At 39.6% G+C, this 24,845-nt stretch overlaps 1 protein-coding gene, 1 non-coding gene and 1 pseudogene across 2 annotated transcripts; 2 read left to right on the top strand and 1 right to left on the bottom strand.

Annotated features, from left to right (window-relative positions):
* Window positions 1-966: 966 nt before the first annotated feature.
* PRXL2C (peroxiredoxin like 2C) lies at window positions 967-10,171 on the top strand. Its single transcript, XM_090274041.1, has 6 exons — window positions 967-1,205; window positions 1,630-1,698; window positions 2,461-2,514; window positions 2,667-2,772; window positions 6,657-6,788; window positions 9,599-10,171. Exons 1-6 carry the CDS (start codon window positions 1,014-1,016, stop codon window positions 9,724-9,726), a joined length of 681 nt encoding a protein of 226 aa, XP_090130167.1. The 5' UTR covers window positions 967-1,013; the 3' UTR covers window positions 9,727-10,171.
* A 5,327-nt stretch (window positions 10,172-15,498) lies between these two features.
* LOC150012807 (U6 spliceosomal RNA) lies at window positions 15,499-15,604 on the bottom strand. Its single transcript, XR_016510937.1, has one exon. It is a non-coding gene; the product is annotated as a U6 spliceosomal RNA (small nuclear RNA).
* A 989-nt stretch (window positions 15,605-16,593) lies between these two features.
* LOC150012806 (farnesyl pyrophosphate synthase pseudogene) lies at window positions 16,594-21,045 on the top strand (annotated as a pseudogene).
* Window positions 21,046-24,845: the final 3,800 nt, after the last annotated feature.

Genomic DNA, 24,845 nt, shown 5'->3' with positions numbered 1-24,845 from the left:
AAGAAGATCAAAACTATTAACACTAAAATGACAACAAACTCACAACTATCATCAACTGAATTTGAAAAATAAAAACAAAATCCAACTAAGTAAACCAGAATAGGGACAGAATCATAGGTATGGGGATCATTTGGAGGGTTATCAGCTGGGAGGGGGAAGGAGGAGAAATGGGGAAATGGTTCAGGGATTAAGAAGTATAATCGGTTGGTACAAAATAGACAGGGGGAAGTTTCTAATAATATAGGAAAGGGTGAAGCTAAAGAACTTATATGCACGACCCATGCGCATGAACTAAGGGGGGTGGGATTCCTGGAGGGAAGTGGGGTACTGGGCAGAGGGGAGCAAAGGGGGGGGGATTGTAACTACTGTAACAACATAATCAATAAAATATATATTTTTAAAATGCCATGCTAAAATGTTGGAAATTTTAAATTTAATTTAAAAATAAAATTTAACTGTACACTTAAGAGCTGTACATTACACTGTTAATGATAACTCAAAAAAGAAACTGGGGCAAAACTGAGGGGGGGGTTCAAAACGGAATATAGGTTAAAACAATAATTCTTTTCAATCCTAAATATGGTTGTCCTCGGTAAAAATATCCTCGGCAACTGGTTCTCCTCAGTAGATAGGAACTAACAGCCCACGCTGCTATAAGGGCAGGGACTGCTTTCTTCCTAAAGAACACTTTCCCGCCGCGAACCCATCTATCTCACTCTTCCTACCAGGAGTGCCTGTGTCAGAACCGCTCAAGCGATCTGCACTTTCCCGCAGCATCCAGACGTGCGGAGCCGCGTAGCAGCCTAGACCCGCAAGGCCTCACCTAAGAGCCGCCAGGCGAACGCAGGCCAACGCTGCGGGTACCCAACCCTGCGCCGGTGCCGACAGGGACTCCGCGCAGCCCCGCCTCCCCTGAGCTCGGCCGGGATTGCGCCGGGTCCCTGGCGCCCACTGCGTCCGTGCCCCGCCCGCTCCAGGCCGGCGTGCATCCCGGCCCGCGGAAGCCGGGCGTGATGGCTGCCCCGGCCCCGATCACGCAGCAGGTCGGCGTCCGCACCGCCGCTGCCCTGGTCCCCAGCGGCCCCGAGTGCGGGCAACCACTGGCGGCAGCTGTGACCGAGCTTCCCGTGCTGGACGCGTCCGGGAGGCGAGTGCTGTTCGGCGCTCTGTTTCGGGAGCGCCGGGCCGTCGTGGTCTTCGTGCGGGTGAGCGCGGGCGGCTGGGCGGCGCGGAACCCGGACGTCGCCAGCCGGCTGGGATGGAGGCTTGCACAGCCTCGGCGGGGGGCACATGGGGACCCTCGGAAGGTCCGGGGTCGAGAGCGGTGTCCGCTCGGTCCTTCCTACTGTCGTCCACTAGAGGCGTCCCGAATGCGAAGCGTCCTCTCGCTTCCTTCCGGTAACGGGAGGGGACAGATAGCCTGCCGAGCCACGGCGTTTTCTCAGCAGGCGAGGAGGCCTAGCAGGGACTGGGTGCGGCCCAATTTTAATGCGCATTGGGTGCCCCTTGACACCTTCTTCTACTCAACGTGGGTGTTGAGTTTGTCACGCGAAACGAAGTACTCGGTCCTTTCTAGACCCTCAGAGTATTAGTTGCTAACTTGTTCTTTTTGCCATGTTGGGATTTCAGCATTTCCTGTGTTACACCTGCAAGGAATACGTAGAAGATTTAGCCAAAATCCCCAAGAGTTTCTTACAAGTAAGTTTCCCGAGCACGAGCAGCAGCGTGCCCTGCTTCAGGGCGACCTTGCGAAGGTCACCTGTCATTTATAAGAAGTGCAATGGGTCAGGTGTGCAGTGCACTGCCCTTCCAGCCCAGACGCTGACAGACCCAGATTATCACCTTCCCACATATCTCTCCAGCACCCCCCAGAAGGGGAGAGACCCTTGAGAGATCTATTTCAGTCTTAATGTATTGCTTTCTGCCTGTTTATAAACGTACTAACTATACTAGTAATTTTGATGTTATCTAGTAACCTGCCTATGCACAATTATTGAATAATGACCAAAAATACAAATGCTGGCAATTACTGATGTTTCCTTCCTTTACTTTTGTAATAAAAACACCAAATAGTTGTTCATTATAGGAAAATATTAATGTATCTTAAAGGTGAAAAATTGTATTTGTACACATTCCACATCCCTGTGACAGGTTCTTCAGTCACGCATAGGTTTGTCCCCAGGTGAGATTTTGATAGTTTTTATTTTTTTAAGTACACGTTTGGGGAGGAGTGCAGAGAATTATTGACTACATTATTTTAAATCTCTTAGCAAAAGAACATCTGAATTAATTAAAAATTTTAGCATATATTTCTTTGCTTTGACTTGTACAATTTTGCTGTTTATTCCATTCTTCTGAAAGCCTATAGAAGGTATTAAAATAGAACAAAAGAGTTGGATTAGGGGAAGTTGTAGAAAACATAACTTCTAATGGTATGTACCTGTGTTTTTTCTCCTAAAGGAGGCAAATGTCAGCCTTATAGTGATTGGACAGTCATCCTACCATCATATTGAGGTAAATGTATAACAAATTGAAAAACGAACGAACAAAAAATTGTATGGTTTGAACCACTAAGTATGATTTAAATTTACTAAAATTAAGTTAGATTACAATTACTTTTCTCTCATTTATTTCTTATAAAAATCCCAAATATTTTCTTTCTGTAGCCTTTCTGCAAACTGACTGGGTATTGTCATGAAATCTATGTTGATCCCGAGAGAGAAATTTATAAAAGATTGGGAATGAAAAGAGGTGAAGAAATTACCTCCTCAGGTAACACATGACATGTCTCAAGAAGAAAACACTGATGATGTATTTTTACATTTGAATCTATGCATAGGTAAACAAATGGTAAATTCATAAGTTAGACTACTTTTTATGACTACTAAGTGATCCAGGTACACTATGCTCTAAAAGAGTCATTTCCTGGGTGTAAGGACATGGAAAGCTGTTTGTAAAGTACTAAATGAAGTTAAAAAGCAGGTTGCAAGGCAGTGTTTTCAATATGAGTCCAGTTTAGTGAAAACAAGAACAATTTCATAAACAGGTCTGCAGTATGTATGTGTGAATATAATGAAAAAGGTTTTAAAAGATATAGCAGTGCTTACCCCAAGGAATGGAAGTGAGAAAAGTGGCTTTTATGTGTTTTTACAATGAGTACATTTTACTTTTGTAATTAAAAGAAAATTGCTTAAGCTAATATATTTTTATACCTCATCATCATGACTTTGAATACTCTGTGTTCTTTAATTGATGAAATTTTAGTTTTCATTTGAAGCCCAACTCAAAGGAGCTCTTAATAGCTCTTCAGGCAGAGCTAATTGCTTCCCTCATTGTATTTTAATAGCACCTTGTATTTCATTTTATACTTACTTATTGCATGTAAAGTGGCTGGGAGTGTAGTTAGTTGAAGAGTTTGATGTTTTTTATTCACCTTTATGTGGTCCACATTCCCTGCCCTTAGCACAATTCTTTTATAATTAATAAAGCTTAATAAGCTTTAGGTGAACTGTTAATTTGTGTTTTAGGTAGGAAAAACTTGGCTTCTGAAATGCCAAGTAAGAGAACTCAGCTCAAACTCACATCATTAATTCTCAATAAATATTATTGAGCTCTTGTCTGTGACAACCACTCTGTTGGATGCTCCGAAAGATAGTGATAAAAGACACAGCCCCTGCCATCCCGAAGCTTATAATCTACTCTGGATGACAGAAGCAAACAGCTAATTACATTCTAGTTTAAGGGCCTGTAAAAGAGGAGAGCATGTTCTGGGAATACCTGTGCCAGAAATGTGAGGGGAGAGAGTACCTGGGAAGGCTTCTCAGAGGAGGTGTCATTAAGCTCACTCTTAAAGGAGTTAGCTGGGTGGAATGAGGCTGGGGAAGGGTGCTGCTGACAGAGAGGACATGCAAAAAAGCACACAGGCCTGAAAAAACTTGACTTCTGAGATGAAGTGCAGGTCCCTGCATCTGGCCGGAGTCAAAGAGCCAGTTTGGTAATTAGAATGGAACAAGAGTTGGATAAGGGACAGGTTGTAGCCATTTATGTCGAGTATGGGGTGACAAGCCAAAGCATTTGGATTTGTTCTGGAGGCAGTAGGGGCGTCATGCAACTATTTGATATGGACATGGGGTACAGAAATGTATCCAGGGTAGAAAAGGAATTGGAACTCACCAACCAGAGGCAGTTTGTGACAAAGTTGTAGTAAATAGGCTAGAAAGAAATGACAGGGCCTGAAATAGAGGTGGATGAACAGGAAGGGATGGAGAGGGGAGCTGTTTATGAGATAGAGCTGACATGATCCATTTACTGATGTTTTTAAAGGAAACCACTTAAACTTTATTGAAATAATTGATAAGCTAGCATACACACAGAGTTTGCCCCTTTTCTCTCTTTAATGTAGGAAATTTCAGTAGTACCAATTGTGGACTGTACCTTTTGGTAGACTGATATCCTGTTAGTTCAGCGTGTGTAAGGTCCCTGCAACATTTAGCACTTTAGCTATAAACTGATTTTCACTTTAGTGACACTCACCATGCATTGCCACAACAAAGATATAGAATAACAAAGAAAACAGATGGGTTCTAAACACAAAATATATCCTTGTCATTATAAGAGTATAGTCAAATCTTTGGAACCTCTTTGACCTATGTTCAAGTACTGTATTTCCAAACAAAAAATACTAGGTTCTTAGAAAATAGTTTTTTTTTTAAGTTTCTCCCTGAAACAGTATAAATCTCAGAATCAGTCTCAGAATAGTCCTACATGAAATTAACACAGTAAAAAATACAATACAATTATAATGTTAAATTAACAGGACATTTTATTTAAAAAAATAAGAAAATAAAGCCGTTAAATGCAAGGGTGTAATGAGTTTCCCCAGTATTATTTCATTCTGTCTTATTTGATAAGAAGCTAATTTATGATATTAAATCTACAGTGATGCCTGTAGGTGCAAGATAAGTACAATGCAGAAAACATGCCTCTTACAATATTTACTTAGCCTAGTGTTTTAAGGTAAAATTCTGATCTTGAGTCCAGGTATCAAAGTAAACAGGAAAAAACTGAAAAATAGGAGTTTTATGCATGAGTACTAAATTCAAACTGGCAAAACTATAGAGTCTGCTTCACAGCAAAGATTGTTAAATTCTAGGTTGTGAAATCTCCTTCAACTGAATTTCTGACATTTCAAAAATATCCAATGACCCTTTCTTTGGACATAAGGAGATATTTTGGATTTCTGAACGTTTATTGTAGGTATAGAATCCTATAAAACAGTAAAATTATCTTTTCCCCATGTCTTCAAACTAATGAGCCTGTAGTTGTTTCTTGGTAAGATGAATGTCAATTCTATCATAAACATGAAGGAACTAGAAGAGTTCAAGAGAGGAAGGAATATAATAGGTGTCTGGGAATACTAAGAAATCAGTCAGGTCAAAGACAGCATAATCATCAACATAAGTTAAAAGGAAGTCATAAAAGACAGAGATAGGAGAAAAATAAGTTGCACAAAGGATAAAGTGACTGAATTTCTTCACACAGAGAGTAGAAATGAAGTATCAGTCAGTGTGAAAGGTAATAGAGAAACTGACAGCCAAGGAAAGATGGAGAGGTAGCTGCTATAGTTACAGCTAAACTCCAAAGTCTCAGTAGCATAATGTGGTCAAAGGTTATTTCTTTTTCTTTTTCATTTCAAGAAGGGTGCATCTGTTCAGGTGTCTTGCCTCCAAGTAGCAATTCAGGGACACAATATGGAAGGACCCAGGCCCCTTCCATCTTGTAGCTCTGCCATTTTCAGCCCAAGGCTTCCAAGAATGTAGAAGAAACATGGAGAATTACTTGTGGCAGTTTTGGGGAGCTGGAACACATCATTTTACTCATTGGTTAGAACATAGCTACATGCCATATCAAACTGCCATGAAGACTGGGAGATGTAGTTTAACTGTGGGCCCAGAAAGAAGAAATGGGTTTTGACCAGCATATCATAGTGTGCTACAGTGTCTCTTGAAAAGGAGTGTAGCCATCTATGTATAGGCTAGATTAAACAATGTATAAATGGGGACTTTAAAAGGAAAGCACCACCAGTTTGAGAAGTCTGTAGTACACTGTTTCTGTGGCAGATAATGATTTGGGTCTGTCATCACTTTTTCCTTTCAAGCAAAAGTCCTCAACTGTCGACAGTTTTCCTCCCCAGGGGACATACAACATTGTCTAGAGATATTTTTAGTTGTCACAACTTGATGGATGGTGGGTGCTATGACATCTAGTTGGTGCAGAGATCAAGGGTGCTGCTAAACACTCTACATTGCACAGGACAAAGAATTATCTGGTCTAAAACATCAGTAGTAAAAGGCTGAGAAACTTCTTTGAAGGAAAAAAAAAGACAAGTCAAAAGTTCAAAGGACATTCAAAAAAGAGTTTTTTATAGAAGTACTAACTATCTTTTTTGGGGGGCGGATTACGCGATGGGTTTATTGAGGGAAAAAGGGGGTAGGGGAGAGGCAGCTCCCAGACCAACTCAAGGGCCCATGGGAGCAAGGGGAATGCAGACTCCCAATTCTCCTTGTGGGCCCGTAGGAGTCCCCCTAACATTATCTTTTAAAATATCTAATCGAATATAAAATGGTAACATCTAAAGACACTTTCTAACATTTCAGGACAGAGCCCCCATATAAAGTCAAATATACTCTCAGGAAGCATTTGGAGCCTGTGGCAGGCAGTGACTGGCCCACTTTTTGATTTTCAAGGAGATCCATTTCAGCAGGGTGGAACCCTCATTTTAGGTCCAGGTAAGCATCAAAGCCCAGACCCAGCAGGATGCTTCTCGTACCCTTTAGAAGTCCAGAGGCCACCAGCTTTCTTCATAAAATAACAACCACATAAAAATGGGTGACTTGACATTGTACCAGTCAGGATGCTGTGTTTTCATAGGGGGGGACCTTTTGTTTTCAAAGATATGTATTTTGATGTCCGTCAGTGTAATGTGTCCATCATTCCATGCCCGAGTGTTTTCACTATTGGTTTGGTGAACTGTATATGGCTGTAACACTCGTGTAAAAGCTCATTGGAAGTGAACATTTCCAAATAGGAGAAAGTCATCAAGCACTTTTTTTTTTTTTTTTTTTTTTGTCAATAGATGAATTGATCTAGTTAATTATATCTAACACAACTAGGAAACTTGCTCAGTGTCAGACAGCAGCTAGTCAGCCCCAGGGACAGCTTACTCAGTAACAATTACTATAAGCCACGTGCTCTAAATAGTTTTATTGATTAGTTTGGACCACCTGAAATTCCTTTGGCCCCACTGTGCTAAATGGTTGAGTGTTGAATCTTTACCATGTTCAAGTATTGCAGTCAGGGACAAACACCCATATGTGACAGTGCCAAAATACATATCACTATGTCGTAAACTACTTTTTCTTAGTTCTTCCTCTTTAAAATTGTCCACGTTTGTCCTGACAGGTGTGGCTCAGGTGGTTGGGTGTTGTCCCACAGAGTGAAAGGTCACCAGTTCGATTCCCTGTCAGGGCACATGCCTGGGTTGCTGGTTCAGTCCCCATTTGGGGCAATTGATGTTTCTCTCCCTCTCTCTCCCTCCCTTCCCCTATCTCTAAAAATAAATTTAATTTTTTTTTAATAAATAAAATAAAATTTTCCACGTTTGCCCTAGCCAGGTGGCTCAGTCAGTTGGAGCTTGTCCCGTACATCAGTAGTTTGCGAGTTCGATTCCCAGTCAGGGTACCTGCCTAGATTGTGGGTTCAATTCTTGTTCAGGGTTTGTACAAAAAGCAACCCATTGATGTTTCTCTGTCTCTCCCTTCCTCTCTCTCTAAAATCAATAAGCCTATCCTCGGGTGAGGATAAAAAAATATTATCCATGTTAGTGAGTGTAGCTTCTGAAAGTTATAAAATTTACATTTACTTTAATAAATTCCAGATAGCTAAACAGAAGTCTTTAGAAAGAGGATTTGACCAAGTGTTATGACTTTTTTTTTTTTTTTTTTTGCATCTGGAACACTACAGCTAGCTAAAATCTGTTATTTAATCTCCCTTTCCCTCTCATGAATTTACATCAGTTAGACTAACCAAAAAAGAAGCCGTGTTATATGAGAATGAGTCCTATAAATTATCCCAGAACAACAGTAAGCTGTATTTCTGAATGACTCATTTCCATTCTCAGATCTGGAAGGTGTTTTTCTAAGTCCCTCATCTCCATGTCTTGGCATCATTTGACCACACTTTGAGCTGTGTAAGAATGAAGAGTGCAGGGAGAGTGTCATTTGTGTCCCAAGTTGGGAACATACTTAATAAGGAGATTTTAATCTGCCTACTGGGAAAAATGCTGCTTCTCTAAGGAAAGAGCTAGATGTACTTATTTATACAAATCTATATCATGGTTAATCCAGTATTTCATTTTGCCTTATTTGCAGTATTTGATAATAAGCCAGTTTATTATAGTAAATCTATAGTGATGACTATATCAGCAGATAAGTGTAATGCAGAAAACATGCCTCTAAAAATGTTTCCTTAATCTACTGTTTTAAGTTAAAATTCTAATCTTGAGTCCAAGAATCAAAGTAAACAGAACTACAGTATAAATTATGACTTTTTGTGTTTTAGCAGATAAAAGGATTGTGGACATCTAAGGACCTGATTGTCTTAATGTCCGTATTTTTAGCATCTTTGGTCTGTAGTTATAACAGACAGCCTATTAAAGCAGTATTTGGGAGTGAATCTTTTTAAGTGAGTGATTTATTCCATTATTACATTTAAGAAACAGCCCTGGTCCTGGCCAGTGTGCTCAGTTGGTTGGCACGTCATCCTGTGCACCAAAAGGCTGGGGGTTTGATTCCCGGTCAGGGCACATACCTCTGTTGTGGGTTTGATCCCTGGTCAAGGAACATATAAGAGGCAACAAATTGATGTTGCTATCTTACATCCATGTATCTTTCTTTCTCCCTTCCTCTCTAAAATGAATAAACACATTTAAAAATCTTTTTAAAATAAATTTAAAAAGAGAAGCAAACCAGTCCTGGCCAGGTAGCTCAGTTGGTTAAAGCGTCATCCCTATACACCAAGGTTGCAGGCTCCATCTCCAGTCAGGGCACATACAAGAAGCAACCAATGAATGCATAAATAAGTGAAACAACAAATCAATGTCTCTCTCTCGCACTCTCCCCCATCCCCTCCCCCTCCCTCTTCTTTTCTAAAGATCAATAAATAAAAAAAGTTTTAAAAGAAAAAACAGGTGTGGTTTTCCAGTTTGATAGCTATGTTCCATATTTTGCCTGTCTGTTGAACAGGACATTTTATTTAATTACATTGAATAAAACCTAATAGAAAGTTATAATTTAAGAATATTTCCCCTTGGATCTCATAAAACATTAAGTATCACTCTTATTTAACCATATCCTTGTCATACTTTATTACCTTAATTAAAAATTATTATGGCATATATGGAACATAATGCACTCCAGGTAATTAATTTTTCCCTTTGGACTAATTAAAAGTTGAAAAGCTTTCTTGATTCCAGTAAGCAATAAATCTAATAGATAATAATACATGCCAACCTCTGCCTTTTATTCTTATTGTCTTCTAGGTCACTACATCCATTTTATACATCGTGATAGGAATAGATTGGATCACAAACCCATCAACTCTGTTTTACAACTTGTAGGAGTTCAGCGTGTGGACTTTACAAGCAGACCTTCAGTTATCCATGTGTGACAGCACAGTCTCTGTCACTTTCAGATGGACCCTTGAGATATGGCCTTGTGTAGTATCTAAATTGTTAGCTCTTCACAGCTGTTGAGGAGTTATGAAAACACAAAGAGACATATACCAGTTGATTTGCATTCTGAGAGGAATTGATTTTGAAAATGTGATGTATATTTATAATTTTATAGCTTTTAAAATTTTAAATACAATTTTATTTTTACAAAACAAAACTTTAAAAGCTATAAAATTATATATACCATTCTTTACCTATATTATGTTGTATCCATTCAATGAAGAGGTTTGTTTGTTTGGGCCATGAAAATCATAAATCCTTAGGAAGAACATGTAAGGGGAAGGTTAAGCAACTCAACACCATTTTATCCAATGGAAAAAGTAGAAAAGGATATTAAATTCTGATTTATTATCACATATTAAATAATATAGTCACATTTTATATGTATTTGTTTATATTTTTGTATCCTTAGAAAAAAAGACTAAAAATAACCACACCAGAATATTGCCTATAAGATTCTTCTTTTTCACACTTTTCTGTATTTCCCAACTACTATATAGTGAGTATGATTCATTTTTTTGGCCAGGAAAAGGTCTTTAAAAATTTACAAACAGCCCTGACTGGTGTGGTTCAATGGATTGGGCACCAGCCTGCTAACTGAGGGGTCGCTGGTTCAATTCCCAGTCAGGGCACATGCAAGAGACAACCGATAGATGTATCTTCCATATTGCTGTCTCCCTCTCTTTCTCCCTCCTTTCCCCACTCTAAAAGTAAATAAATAAAATCTTTTTAAAAATAAAAATAAATATTTATGAAGAATATATTCCTACACAACAAGTTCCACAAAGGTGCAGTTATATAGGCTGCAGTCCACGTTTTTCTATCCTTGCAGTTTTATCTGGAGGAAATAAGGCAAACCACACCTTTCATAGTCTATTGGAAACACCTTATCACCACACACACACTACCCATTTCACTAGGAATTTTTTTTTTTTTGGTAAAATGAGAAAAACTTATTTCAGATGTTTAAGGTATAGTTAAAATATGGTGGGCATGCTTTTTGAAAAGGAATTTTAAGAATTGTTTAAACTAAAGATACTTTAGAACTTAAACGTACACTGTGGTTTGGTTGTACATTCTAGACAGCTTCCATTTCTCACTCCCCAATTGCTTTTATTTAGTGGAGTGTTGTCATCTTTTATTTTTCTAGAATCTTAATATGAAGTGTCCAGAAATTCTGAGAAGTACAGCAAAAGCAAAATACAGGGTGGGGTAAAAGTAGGGGTTTACAGTTGTTCGTTTGGAAAATAATACAATAATTAATAAATAATACAAGAATAAACTCTTTCTCATACAACTGTAAACATACATTTGCCCCACCCTGTAATGGTAATTTTTAGCAAGTATACTAACTGCTTTGAATTTACAATTCTTTTATATCAAGCAATATGAAGTCATACAAAAAATATTTAACATAGCCAAATATTTGAATGTGTTTTCATGTACATATACATGCACAATCATATTTTTAATCAATAAAAATGAAATTTCTCATAAAATTGGAATTAAGCAATTTTGTGCTATTTTATAATAAGGAAAGACTGGTAGTAACCCAGATGCCTTTGCTGATTTTAGACTTAAAACTGCTGAATCATAGCTTCCATAAAATTTTATGGAACACATATTTTTCTAAAATATATAAACATCCTTTATGTGACTTCAGGAAGGTACAGTTACATAAATACAATACAGTGGTAAATTGAATACCCAGACATACATTAAATATAAAAATTACTTACAATAGTTGTTATGAAATATATAAATATGCTCCGTATCCAAATGTATTGGACTCAAAATTTCTTAAAGCTTTTCTGCAACAAGTAAATAAAAATACTAGATAAAAGAATAAAATCTAATGCTTTTATCGTGCTAATTATTTGCCAGGTACTATTTCAAATGCTTTACGTATATTAGTTCTATAGAATTGATACCATCATCATCATGATCACTATTTTATGGAGAAGAGACATGATTTTTAAAGCTGAATATATAAGAAAGTGAAGAAACTCCACCAGACTGATGAGCATGCATTGAAGCCATAGGCTGTCCTGAGGGTTGTAGCCATCCCAGGTATTAGAGAAGGCTGTTTCTTGGCCAACTCCAAGGACTTGCACAGTGGAGAGGTAAAACAAAGGCCACTACATAAAGGACAACCTGAGACCCATGCAAAAAAGCTACAATCACATCCATCCACAGACCAAGGAGCCCAGTGAGGACATGTTGTAAGCCTTCTGAAATGAATCATGGGGGCAACAAGAATTACAATAAAATGAAAGTTTAAGTTTAATTTTTAAACATCAAATACTTCTGTTTCTCAGGAAGATTGACGATAGCCATGGCTGGTGTGCCTCAGTGGGTTGAGAGTCTGCAGACCAAAATGTTGCCAGTTCAATTCCCAGTCACAGCACATGCCTAGGTTGTGGGCCAGGTCCACAGTCAGGGGACTGCGACAGGCAACCATCAATGCTTCTCTCCCATCCTTTCCCTCTCTAAAAGGAAATAAAATCTTTTCTTTAATTATATATTATTGATTATGCTATTACAGTTGTCCTGGTTTCTCCCTCTTTGTTCTGACCCACCCAGCACCACCCAATCTCTCAGACAATCCCCACACCATTGTTCATGTCCATGGGTAATGCCTGTAAGTTCTTTGGCTACTCCATTTCCTATACTGTACTATACATCCCCATGGCTATTTTGTAACTAGCTATTGTACTTCTTAATCCCCTCACTTCTTCACCCAACCCCATACCCGCTCCCATCTGGCAACCATCAAAATGCTTTCCATATCCTTGATTCTGTCTCTGTTCTTGTTTGCTTAGTTTGTTTTTTAGATTCAATTGTTGATATATAGTTTTGCCATTCTATTGTTCAAGTTTTGGTATTCTTTTTCTTAAATAAGGCCCTTTAACGTTTTATATAACAATGATTCAATGATGGTGAACTGTAAGTTTTTTCTTGTCTGGGAAGCTCTTTACCTGCCCTTTGGTTGTAAATGATAGTTTTGCTGAGTAGAGCAATCTTGGCTGTAGGTTCCTGCTTTTCATGACCGAATATTTCTTGCCAGTCCCTTCTAGCCTGCAAAGTTTCTTTTCAGAAATCAGTTGACAGTCTTATGGGAACTCCCTGTAGGTAACTAACTTCTTTTGTCTTGCTGCTTTTAAGATTCTCTCTCTCTCTTTAATCTTTGGCATTTTAATTATGATGTGTCTTGGAGTGGCCCTCTTTGGGTCTAGCTTGCTTGGGACTCTCTGTGCTTCCTGGACTTGCATGTGTATTTCCCTCCCCAAATTAGGGAAGCTACCTTTCATTATTTTTTCAAATAGATTTCCAATTTCTTCCTCTTTCTCTTTTCCTTCTGGCATCCCTATGATGCAAATTTTGGACCTCTTGAAGTTGTCCCAGAGGCTGCTCATACTATCCTCATTTTTTTTGAAATTCTTTTTCTTCTTCTTGTTCTGATTGGTTGCTTTTGCTTCCTTATGTTCCATATCACTGATTTGATTATCAGCTTCATTCACTCTACTCTTGTTCCCCTGTAAATTGTTCTTTATTTCAATTAGTGTATTCTACATTTCTGACTGGGTCATCTTTATGCTGCTGAGGTCTTCACTAAGTTCCTTGAGCAGCTTTATAACCAGTGTATGGAACTCTGCATCTGATACATTACTTTAGCTGTTTTTCTGGAGTTTTGATCTATTCTTTCATTTGGGCTATATTTCTTTGCCTCCTCAATTTGGCAGCTCCCCTGGGTTTCTTTCTGTGTATTGGGTAGAGATGCTATGACTTTGTGTCTTGGTAATGTGCCCTAATGTAGTAGATGTCCTGTAGGGTCCAGTGGCACAGCCTCCCCTGTCACTCAGGCGGGGTACTCAAGGTGCACCCTCCTTTTATAATTGAACCTTGATTGCTGTTAGCAGGTCAATGGGAAGGATTTACCCAGGCCAGCCAGCTGCAAGGACTGGCTGTGACCACTGACCACCAATCTCCACCCTCTGTGAAGAATCAGTTGTGCAGGGGCAGGGTGGTGCTGCTCTGACATGGGTTGTAGCTGCCCACTGGGAGACCAGGCTCTGGGGTTTCCTGAGTAGTGCAGAGCAAGATCAGCCCCCACTTGTGTTTTGCCTGGGGCCACTCTGCCTGAGCTATAAAGTTATGTGAGACTGCTGCTCCTTGTGCTGGCCTTGCGGATTCCCAGGCAAAGCCAAACTATGAATCTAGGACGGCTGCTGCTAGTGCCACGCCTGGGACTCACTGAAGCCAGCTATTGCTTGTTTGAGACAATTTAGGAAGGTGTGAAGGATGAGCCAGAACTACTCATATGGAAAAGCAGCTTGGGTGGGCCCATAGGTTGGATGGGTTGGAGTCTCTGGGGATCTCCAAGGTGAGTCAGACAGTGTTAGCCAGGTTGATGGAGTCTCAGATATGTCAGCAGACTGCCAGCTCTGTGGGGGGAGGGTTTAGAAAAGAGACAATGGCCTTTTACCTTGATGCCAGCCACTTCAGTTTCTACCTGTGTACAACTGGTGCCTTTCAAGCTGCTTCCCTGGTGCTGGAGCTCAGAGGGAGTGAGTCTGAGTGAGTGTATACATGAGTTCTTTAAGAGGAACTCCTTGGGGCTCCAGCAGTTTCTTCCACTGACTCAATCCCCACTGCTTTTTGCAGCCAGAAGTTGTGGTGACTTATCTTCCTGGCACTGGAACCCTGGGCTGGGGAGCCTGTGTAGGGCTGAGACTCCTCGCTTCCAAGATATCCCTCCCAAGTTTGTATCCACCACACGTGGGTGTAGGACCAGCCTGTTCTGCATCTGCGCCTCTCCTACCAGTCTGGATGGATGCATGTGGTTTCTTTAATTCCATAGTTGTCAGACTTTCATTCAACTCAATTTCTGATGGTTCTGAGTGATGGTTCTATATTTCAATTGTAATTTCGATGTGGTTGTGTGAAGAAGCAAGCCATGTTTACCTACTCCACTGAGGCGGGTCACCCCTAACGCCCTCGGCTCAGTGGAAACTCACTGTCTTGTAATGGTCTCAGGATCATGGATGAGAGACAATAAGTAAGCCAAACATTGTATTTTTTCTGGGAGGAGGAAAGGTGGCTGATCTCTCTGGAAGAGAAGAGCCCTGATCATGCCTTCCAAGCTCCTTTTATTGAGAAGGGTATCTGGGGAATACAGAATCAGGATACACAAGTAATCAATCAATTTCAAATGCTTGGATTACTGTTAACAATCACTGATAACTGATAACAATGTAAGGAACACAGTGAGCATTCTGGGTCACGGTCTGTTAAACAATCTGGCACTATGTGGACATCAGGTACAAAGCTTTATATATACCTTTCAGGTATTTGATGTTACACAGGGTCTATAGCTAACTTAAGAGATGAGAAAAAAGAGCAAGCTTCAAAACTGAATATGCAGTCTTTAAATTCAATTCCCATGGGAAACCCCGAATGGGCTTTCGTGTCATTCCTGTCTCCAGCCTTTCTGGTCTTCCCGTCAAGACTTATAGGCTCCCAGGGGGACCTAGCTTGAGGCCAGGCTACAATTCCCAAAACCACACAGGGTGGTCCCCTATACTACTCCATCTTGACTGGAAGTCTGCCAAATTTTATTAATTAGCTTGTGTGTGCCATGAGCTGAAAAAGGTTGAAAATCACTAATATAGAGTCATGGGTATTCTCCTACACTGATGGTGAAAGCATAATATTATTTTCACTTCACGAATATGTGTGTCACCTTTGCACAGTTTCCATGTTACTGTTCTCTGTATTGTTCTAATTTTAGTGTATGTGCTGCTGAAGTGATACTAATTCTTAAAACTGAGATATGTAGATGAAAAAAGGAGTCTATGGAAAGTAACCCCACAGGGTGATCTGATCATAAATTCGTAACTGGGTAGGTCCTGGATGGTAGTCATGCTTCAGGCCTATAACTTCAGTAAAAAGTTTATCTTTGCCTTAAGCAAGTTCTCTTCATTGCTTTGTGTATCTATGTTAACACACCTTTGAAATAAGTGTGACCACTCTTAAGAAAGCAGATAATCTTAACTACCCTGTAATTCAAGTCCTGCTGCTCTAAAATTGTTATTCTCCAGAGCACTTGAGATCTTGCACCCTGGCATTTGTCATCAGTTTAGATCAAATAAACTCTTAGAAAATTTCTCTATAAGTTTGGACATTTCTTTTTTTTCTTTTTAAGGATTTTATTTATTTTTATAGAGAGGGGGAAGAGAGTGAGAAGGAGAGGGAGGGAAACATTAATGTGCAAGAGATACATCAACTGGTTGCCTTTTATACACCCCCGACCAGGGACCTGGCCTACAAGCCAGGCATGAGCCCTAACTGGGGATCAAACCAGAGATCTTCTGGTTTGCAGGCCAGCACTCAATCCACTGAGCCACACCAGCCAGGGCTGAACATTTGTTATGTCAACAGATATAACTGACATCTAACACTTTATTAGTTTCAGATGGACAATATAATGATTTTGTAAATGTACATATTGCAAAATGATCACCACAATAAATATAATTAAACATCCATCACCACATATAGTCACAATTTGTTTTTCTTGTGATGAGAACTTTAAAGATTTACTCTCTGCCAAGAACCCACACCCAGCAACAGAGTACCTTACTCCTCCTGATGGGGGACTTAAACGGAAAATTTTAGTTTCAGGTAACAGCTAATAAGCTTAGTAATCAGTGTATGTAAAAAGCCATTGTTTTAGGAACTGGGGGTATGACCCACCTTGACTCCAGGAGACCATAAGCAGTTCCACCTTTGTTCCTCAGGAAGACTGCAAGCAATCCAGACGGTATCTGAGCCATTGTACTCCAGGGTGAGATGACTGCTCAGGACACAAAGACCACGGCCCAGGGCAAAAGGACCACCGCCCAGGACACAGATGAAGAAATGCTGCAGCTTTTATCTGATTAACTTTTTCCCTGAATTCCAAACCCCTTACCTACATTTTTCTTCTCCTTATAAAAAGGGACCATTTATAATGGAACTTAAGATGGTCTTTTAGGGTACAAACCCGCCATGTTCTCAGATCGCTGCACATCTGAGTAAACTGCCCATAAAGATTCAATCCCTGTCTCTGCTTATTGGTCTGGCAGGTGAAAGGCTGCATGAACACTGGCTTTTCCAGTTTCACTCCTTCAGAATGAATGGAGACCAGAAATAGGAGGTTTATAACCAAAAAAAAGCAGAATTTCATCCAACACTTCTCCCAGATTGTCAAGGTCCTGACTGAGTATGACACGGGGCACCCAGAAATAGGAGATGCTATTGCCTGGCTCAAGGAGGTCCTGGAGGACAATGTCATTGGAGGCAAGTAGCAGTGGGGTAAGACAATCCTGATAACATTCCAAGGTCTGGTGGAACCAAGAAAGCTGGATGCTGATAGTCTCCAGTGGCCCATGAATGTGGGTAGGTGTGTGGAACTACTCCAAGCTTTCTTCTTGGTGTCAGATGACATTATGGATTCATCCCTCACCCAATGGGGGCAGATCTGCTGGTACCAGAAGCCAGGTATAGGTTTGGATGCCATCAATGATGCTATGCTTCTGGAAGCATTTATCTATCAGCTGCTGAAGCTCTATTGCCAGGAGCAACCCTCTTACTTGAACATGATTGAGCTCTTCCTGTGGAGTGACTATCAGACAGATTGGACAAAGCCTAGACCTCATCACAATGCAATGTGGAACTTGGCAGATTCACTGAAAATAAGTACAAATCTATTGTCAAGTATAAGACAGCTTTCTACTCTTTCTACCTTCCTGTAGCTGCTGCCATATATATATATGGTGGGCATTGATGGGCAGAAGGAACATGCCAGTGCCAAGAAGATCCTAGGCAAGATCAGCACTGACATCTAAGACAACAAATGCAGCTGGTCGGTGGTTCAGTGTCTGCGACCAGCTTCTCTGGAACAGCGCCAGATCTTACAGGAGAATTATGGGCAGAAAGAGGCTGAGAAGGGGCGTGGGTAAAGGCGCTCTATGAGGAGTTGAATCTGCAGGCTATGTTTATAGAGTATGAGGAAGATAATCACAGCCACCTTATGAGTCTCATTGAGCAGTACTCATCACCCCTGCCCCCAGCCATGTTCCTGAGGCTAGCACACAAGATCTGCAAACAGGAAAAGGTGACTTAGAGACTACCAGGGCAGGTAGGGGAGGTTCTCAATAAATTACAGTAAATCCTCACGTAATATCATCTATAGATTCTTGGATACTGAGACAACATTTTGCCATAAGCTAATTTATATAGACAAGAGTTAAGTTCCTGTGGCTTATTTCTGGTCACAAAAACATCACCTAACACTTCTAATATTAAACACTGAAATAAATGTGAGCTATACACACATTTAAGGAATAAATCAAAGCAGGTAAGATTATTTTCCAACCCACTTATTCCAGTTAAGGGTTGTGGGTGACAGGAGCCTATCTGAGTAGCTCAATGTGGGAGCCAACCCTGGACAGGAGGCCCTTCTATCACAGGGCCCACTCATACCCACACCCACTCAGGCAATTTAGACATGAATTCTCGCCTGCATATCTTTGGGGTATGGGAAGAAACCTGGGTCCTAGGAGAAAACCCAGACAAGGGAAAAATATGCAAGCACCACAGAGTGCACCCGGGTGGAATCAATTTTTTTTCCTAAACCTATAAGGAAATAAGGGTGAATAAAATGATGTTATTAAGAAAAAAAAAAAGGTTTACTCTTTCAGCAATTTTCAAATACACAATACAGTATTATTAACCATAGTTACTGTGGGGGTTCAGTATGAGTCACCCCAAGATGTACATATGTGGTATGTGGATTGCTTTGAGCTAAAGGCAACTTCAGCCAAGAGCTAAAGAGAAAGTTAGGCTCCTTCCTTAACTACCTAGAAGAAATTTGAATTAGGGCCCTTATCCATAATAAGAGGTTAACAGAGATAACCTCTTTTGACCTATATGGAGGGCAAGAAAACTACTATTTACTAACTATCTGCTCTTCTTATCATCCTGCAATGACCCTTTGAAGCCCCCAAGGCACCTTACCTTATCCTAGCTCAGGATGTCTTACATACCCCACGTCCCCTTTCTGTTCCGAACCTATTGTGCATGTGGAGTCTCTGACTCTCTTTTGTATTTGGGGTCCTCATACATATGTATGTTTTAAATTTGGTAAGTTTCACTTGCTAGTCTGTTTTGTGTTTATTTGATCAGTAGACCAGCCTAAGAATTTTGAGGGTAGAGGAAAGCGTCTTCCCCATATCACCATATTGTAATTACATCACCATGATTTTTTCTTTTTCTTCATTGATTGATTCTAGACTGAGAGAGGAAGAGAGTGAGAGAGAGAGAAACACTGACCCACTGCTCCACCCATCCATACACTCATTGGTGGACCCTTGCATGTGCCCTGGCGGGGGATGGAACCCAAAACCTGGGCACATTGGGACAATACTCCAACCAACTGAACCACCCAGCTGGGCTGACTTCTTTATTTTGTAACTGGAAGCTTGTACCTTTTAACCACATTCAGTCATTTGCCCCAACTCCCACTTCACCTCTAGCAATAACCAATCTGTTCTTTAAATCTATGAGTTCTATTTTTTTCTATTTCACATCTAAGTGAAGTCATAGTGTATTTATCTTTCTCTGTCTCATTTATTTCACTCAGCATAATGCCCTCAAGGTCCACCCATGCTGTCTTAAGTGGCCATATTTCTACTTTATGGCTAAATAATATTCAATTGTATATAGCACATCTTCTTTATCCGCTCACCCATCACTGGACACTTAGGTTGTCTCCATGTATTTAGCTATTGTAAATAATGCTGCAATGAACATGGGGGTGCAGATACCTTCGAGTTAGCATTTTGGTTTCCTTTGGCTAAATACTCAGAATAGAATTGCTGGATCATATGGTAGTTCTATTTTTAATTTTTTGAGGAATTCCCATATTGTTTGTGATAGTGCCTGCACTAATTTACATTCCCACCCAGAGTGCACGATGGTCCCTTTTCTTCACTCCTTAGACAACTTTTTGACAATAGCTGGTACTCTAATAGGCAATTGCTCTTTGTGGTTTTGATTTGCATTTTCCCTGATGATTAGTGAAGTTGAGCACCTTTTCATCTCCAGGTCTTTTTTGGAAAAATGTCTATTCAGACCCTCTGCCCATTTTTAAACCATATTATTTTATGTTGAGTTGTATGAGTTCTTTATATCTTGGACATTAACCCCTTTTCAGATAGATGATTTGCAAATGTTTTCTCCAACTCCTTAGGTTGCCTTTTTATTTTGTTAATGGCTTCCTTTGCTGTGCAGAAGCTTCTTAGTTTTATGTAGAGTGAACAAATTGGAGAATTTGGAGAATAATTCAGCAATACCTAGTAACATTGAAAATATGTATAGCTCTGGAGTCAATTTTATATAAACCAGATGAAATGCGAATAAATGCCTATAGCAACATTGTTTGTCATTAGCTATAAATTGGAGAAATCTTAAATGCCCAACACCAGGAGAATGGATGAATTAATTGTGATATCAAGTTTTTTAAAGTATATATTGCTTAAGGTACCTACATATGAGGTCTGTCTGGAAAAAGTCCAGCCATTGTTAATAAAACAAGAATGGTTTGAATGACATTGATATAACCCGGCAGCCAAGGAGAGTGGATTGGAATGCACGTACATGAACAATCATGACTTCACTGTACTAGTCAGTGGGGGCGGTAGATGCCATTGAGTGAGCATGTGTACTGTGTGGCTGTCCCTTTCAAAATGACTGAGCAAGTAGAATCTGCATCAAATTTTGTCTTAAGCTTGAACATTCCTCCACAAAAACTATTAAGATGATTCAGAAGGCTGCAGCTATGGTGATTGGCAGCTTCATCATGACAATATGCCCGCTCGTGCATCACATCTGCAGTTTTTTTTGTCAAAACATCCAATCACCCAGGTGACTCAGCCCCCTACAGCCCAGATTTGGTGCCCTGCAATTTCTGACTTTTCCAAAAAACTAAAATCACACTTGAAAGGGAAGAGATTTCAGACTGTGAATGAGATTCAGGAAAATATGATGGGGCAGCTGATGGCGACTGGGAGAACTGTGTGAAGTCCCAAGGTGCCTACTTTGGAGGGGACTGAGGCATCATTGTCCTATGTACAGTGTTTCTTGTACCTAGTATCTTCTTCAATAAATGTCTGTTTTTCATATTACATGGCTGGATACCTTCTGGACAGACTAGAGAGATATAAAACAGCCTGTTTCAATTTTACATATATACATGTAAATTAAACATGCAAAAGTAATCGCTACAACTTTAGGACATGCAGGTTTACTAAGCTCTAGTTTCAATTCCCACCTAGAATGATAACAGAGGGCATCGTTCCTCTTTGGGATCTGTACTGGAGTACTACTGCCTTATAACTGATCGTCGTCGTTGGCAGCTGTCCGTCTCGAGAGACGATGGTGTAACTTCTTAAGAGTCTATCTGCACCGCCGAGATAACTGATATGGCCTGATAATCAAGGGAAAGAACCTTTCCAGTGTCTATTATATATCTTGGTAGAGTTAAAGGACAAATAGTCCTGGTGTAGTGGCTCAGTGGACTGAGTGCTGGCCTGGGAACTCAAAGGTCTCTGATTCCATTCTCAGTCAGGGCACATGCCAGTTGGGGGCATGCGAGGTGCAACTCATCTGATGTGTCTTTCACACATTAACGTTTCTCTCTCTCTTTCTCCCTCCCTTACCCTCTCTCTAAAAATAAATAATAAATCTTGAAAGGACAGGTAAAGGAGAATTTCTGCCTTTAACCATTCAGAATGTATTTGAGTAAGGCAGAAAGAACATCAAAGTAACTAACAAAATAAGGTAGTAAATAATCAATAACCCTCTGTAAGTTATAGTATACCTTGAAGGTCTTGGAGGGAAATGCAACAGATTGAAATGCTCAAAAGTTTGCTTATGTTTTAAAAATTTTTTTAAATTATTTATTGATTTTAGAGAGAGGAAGGTAGAGAGAAAGAGAGAGAGATCAATTTGTTGTTCCACTTATTTATGCATTTATTGGCTGATTCTTGTATGTTCCCTGACTGGGGATTGAGCCCACAACCTTGGCATATCTGGACCACACTCTAACCAACTGAACTACCCTGCCAAGGCTGCACATAAATTATTAAAAGTGGCTCACAAGTGTAAATAGCCTTATTCACCATAATTATTCACCATAATGACATATTTAATCAAAGCTCTTATGGAAGTAAAAATTGTTTCTAGAAAATCATTTTAGATATTATTCCAGTCTTCTAACAATGCCGTTAAAAAAGATAGGGAAGCCCTCAGAATATTTTTAAGGTTTCACTAGAAATAATTCCAACCCTCTTATTTAACTTCAATCTGAAAACAGCCTGTAATCACTGACATTTTTAGATTTTGACTTCTAGGCCTTAAAAAGCCATATGTGAGTGTATTTACTGGCTTGATGTAAATAAAGAAGAGCCTCATATTTCCAAGCAACATGCATACATTTCTCATAAGCATGACATTCATCTTTCTGCTTAAACCAGTAGTTTTCTTCTCCTTTTTTCTAGGCTAAAAGCTCCAATTTTGATATTTTGTTGCTCATATCTGTAATGGCAAGCATGAGGGCCTCTTGGGAATTAATTCTGTTTGCCACATAAGGAAAATGGAGCAAAAGCAAACATTTTCAAAAATGTATTGGAAACAATGATCCATGTATATTGTGAAATTGGGGGAAAAGAAAAAGTACCAGATACATTGTGGTTGAGAGAACTGTGACTACAAATAAACAATTTGAGCATCTTTCTGTCATTTTTTTAAGGAAAGGATATGTACCCAATCTTGAGAAATTATTCTAATATTGACTTAGAATCTATGGGCTACAGTGTAATCACACATATGTCTGTTAAAAACTTTAAAAATCATTCTGTTGTAAGTTTTTTTTAGGTCATTTAAGATAGAAAAGTGAGCCACACACAGGGTAAATAATAACATATATGCTTGTATACTATATCTGGATACATAAAATATAGAAAACATTGGTTATAGGAGGGCAAGTGGGTGATTTGGGGACACCAATGAGATGGGTTTTTATTTTATTTTTTAGAGAGGGCGAGGGAGGGAGAATGAGGGTGAGAAACATTGCTATGAGAGAGGTGGAAGCTGTTAGAATATCTGTTTTTAAATTTTTATTTTTTGAGAGAGAGACAGACAGATAGACATACAGACATTGCTTTATTATTCCCTTCTTTGTGTGTTCATTGGTTGATTCTCGTATGTGCCCTGACTGGATCAAACCAGGACGGGATCAGGATGATGCTCCAACCAACTGAGCTAGCCAGCTGGAGCCCTGTTAGAACATTTTAATTGATAAAATGATTTGATGAGATTTGCCATTTTGACAGTTTACTAGGAAGCAGGATCGCTGATGGTACATGCTGGCCAGAAGACAAGTGTAATTCCCAAGCTCTTTACTTGGACTTTCAAAATATGTTTTAAATGTTATTTTGGCAGCCAGATCTCACTTAGAAACACAGGTTTTCTTTATATATAATAAACTAAAATAAGTCAATACTGCAAATGTAAAAACATAACTGATTTTCTTAATATATTGTTTAATGACAATCCACTGTTACAGGTAATTTCTAGAAGTAAATTGCCTATAGTATGCATCATTTCAGCCCTGTGCTTTTGTCTTTTGCATAGCCCCTAATTTGGGATAAAATAAATCACTACTGACTTGGATCTGCATTTAAAAACAGAAAGAAGAAATTAATGAAGAACCAATTTAATCTGCCCATTTTGTGCTCTCATGTCACTGAAGAGGGAAAAAAATCATAAACAGTAAAAACTTCCCACCATTAAAAATTTAAAGCTGTAGATCTGTGCATATTACTTTTTCTGTCCTCCCTACTCCTATGGAAAATGGTGGGTGAGAGTGGAGAACCAAGACTGGGCTAGGACATCCTCATTGATGGGAAAACTCATAACAAAAAGAAAAAAAAAGAATCACCCAATATATTGAAATTGGTAGCCAGTTCTCTTCCAAAGCCAGAAAAGTCTTTGCAGGAAATTTTCTTCCCAACCACAACAGGAGATAAAAGATATGCTTTTATACTTCTACAACTACAGAAGTGACTTGAAATTGATTCCTTTAATTTACTTCTAACAATGTGGATAAGGACAGAGTCAGACAAGGATGTCTTTCTTGTCTGCAAAAAATTGGAAAGGAAAATGTGTGTTGTGAAGGTGAAGGAGGCTATTAGCTACTTCAGATGACCTGATTATCTCTATTGATTACTACCTGACCCAGTCTATCCTACCACTACCAACACCCCAGTGGGAGAAGCGCTGCGGGTGTTGGGGAGTGGGGTTGGCCCAGTAGCTAGATTTGGCCTGGCCAAAAAGAAAGGGAAAAGTTGGGGCTATAGAAAATTTTGCAGAACCCAAGAAAGAACAGCCAAGTTCTGTCTGAAGAAGAGGAACAAGATGCCAGCCAGCAGAGTTCATCCAACTCGGTCAAGGTGAGAGAGGCAGAGGGAAATTTCAGAAGCTGAGGTGTGCTGTGAAAGGAGTGTCAGTGACAATGAGAGGGGCAAGCAGGGGCAAGGGAAATGGGGATAGATTCGGGTAGCAAGGAGGAATCTGTATAAGGGCCTGACACAGGTGACCGTGCTTATGTTTGCATGAATGGTGTTTTTAAAAGGCCCACTGACAGAATTACATCGAATGAAACCTGCTTCTGAAAATTAATTTAAAAATAAATAAATAAAAGGCCCATTGATTCTATATCTTGTTTTGGGTGGTTGTTGCACATGTGTATAGAATTTTAAAACTCACTTATAATTTTGAACTAATATCTAAGAACATAGTTTTTATTGTAAGTTAATCATACCTTGGTTTTTAAAAAGCCTATTAGAAGGAGATACAGCAGGAAATTTCTGTAGCTTAAATTACAATTTTATTGTACCCCCAGAGCTTAGTTTGAACACAGTTAGTAAATCTTAATGAGGCCTCCTTTACA

The sequence above is a fragment of the Furipterus horrens genome, unplaced genomic scaffold (genome assembly GCF_987537825.1).
Source record: "Furipterus horrens unplaced genomic scaffold, mFurHor1.1.pri manual_scaffold_4, whole genome shotgun sequence".
NCBI classification, from domain to species: domain Eukaryota; kingdom Metazoa; phylum Chordata; class Mammalia; order Chiroptera; family Furipteridae; genus Furipterus; species Furipterus horrens.
This window is presented reverse-complemented; position numbering and strand designations above follow the sequence as displayed.

What these genes read in the sequence shown, in the direction of transcription:
- PRXL2C (XM_090274041.1), top strand. Translation starts at nt 1,014, where the DNA reads ATGGCTGCCCCGGCCCCGATCACGCAGCAGGTCGGCGTCCGCACCGCC. An exon ending in CCGTCGTGGTCTTCGTGCGG is followed by an intron (nt 1,206 to 1,629) that starts GTGAGCGCGGGC and finishes TTGGGATTTCAG; the next exon opens with CATTTCCTGTGTTACACCTG. An exon ending in CATCCTACCATCATATTGAG is followed by an intron (nt 2,515 to 2,666) that starts GTAAATGTATAA and finishes TTCTTTCTGTAG; the next exon opens with CCTTTCTGCAAACTGACTGG.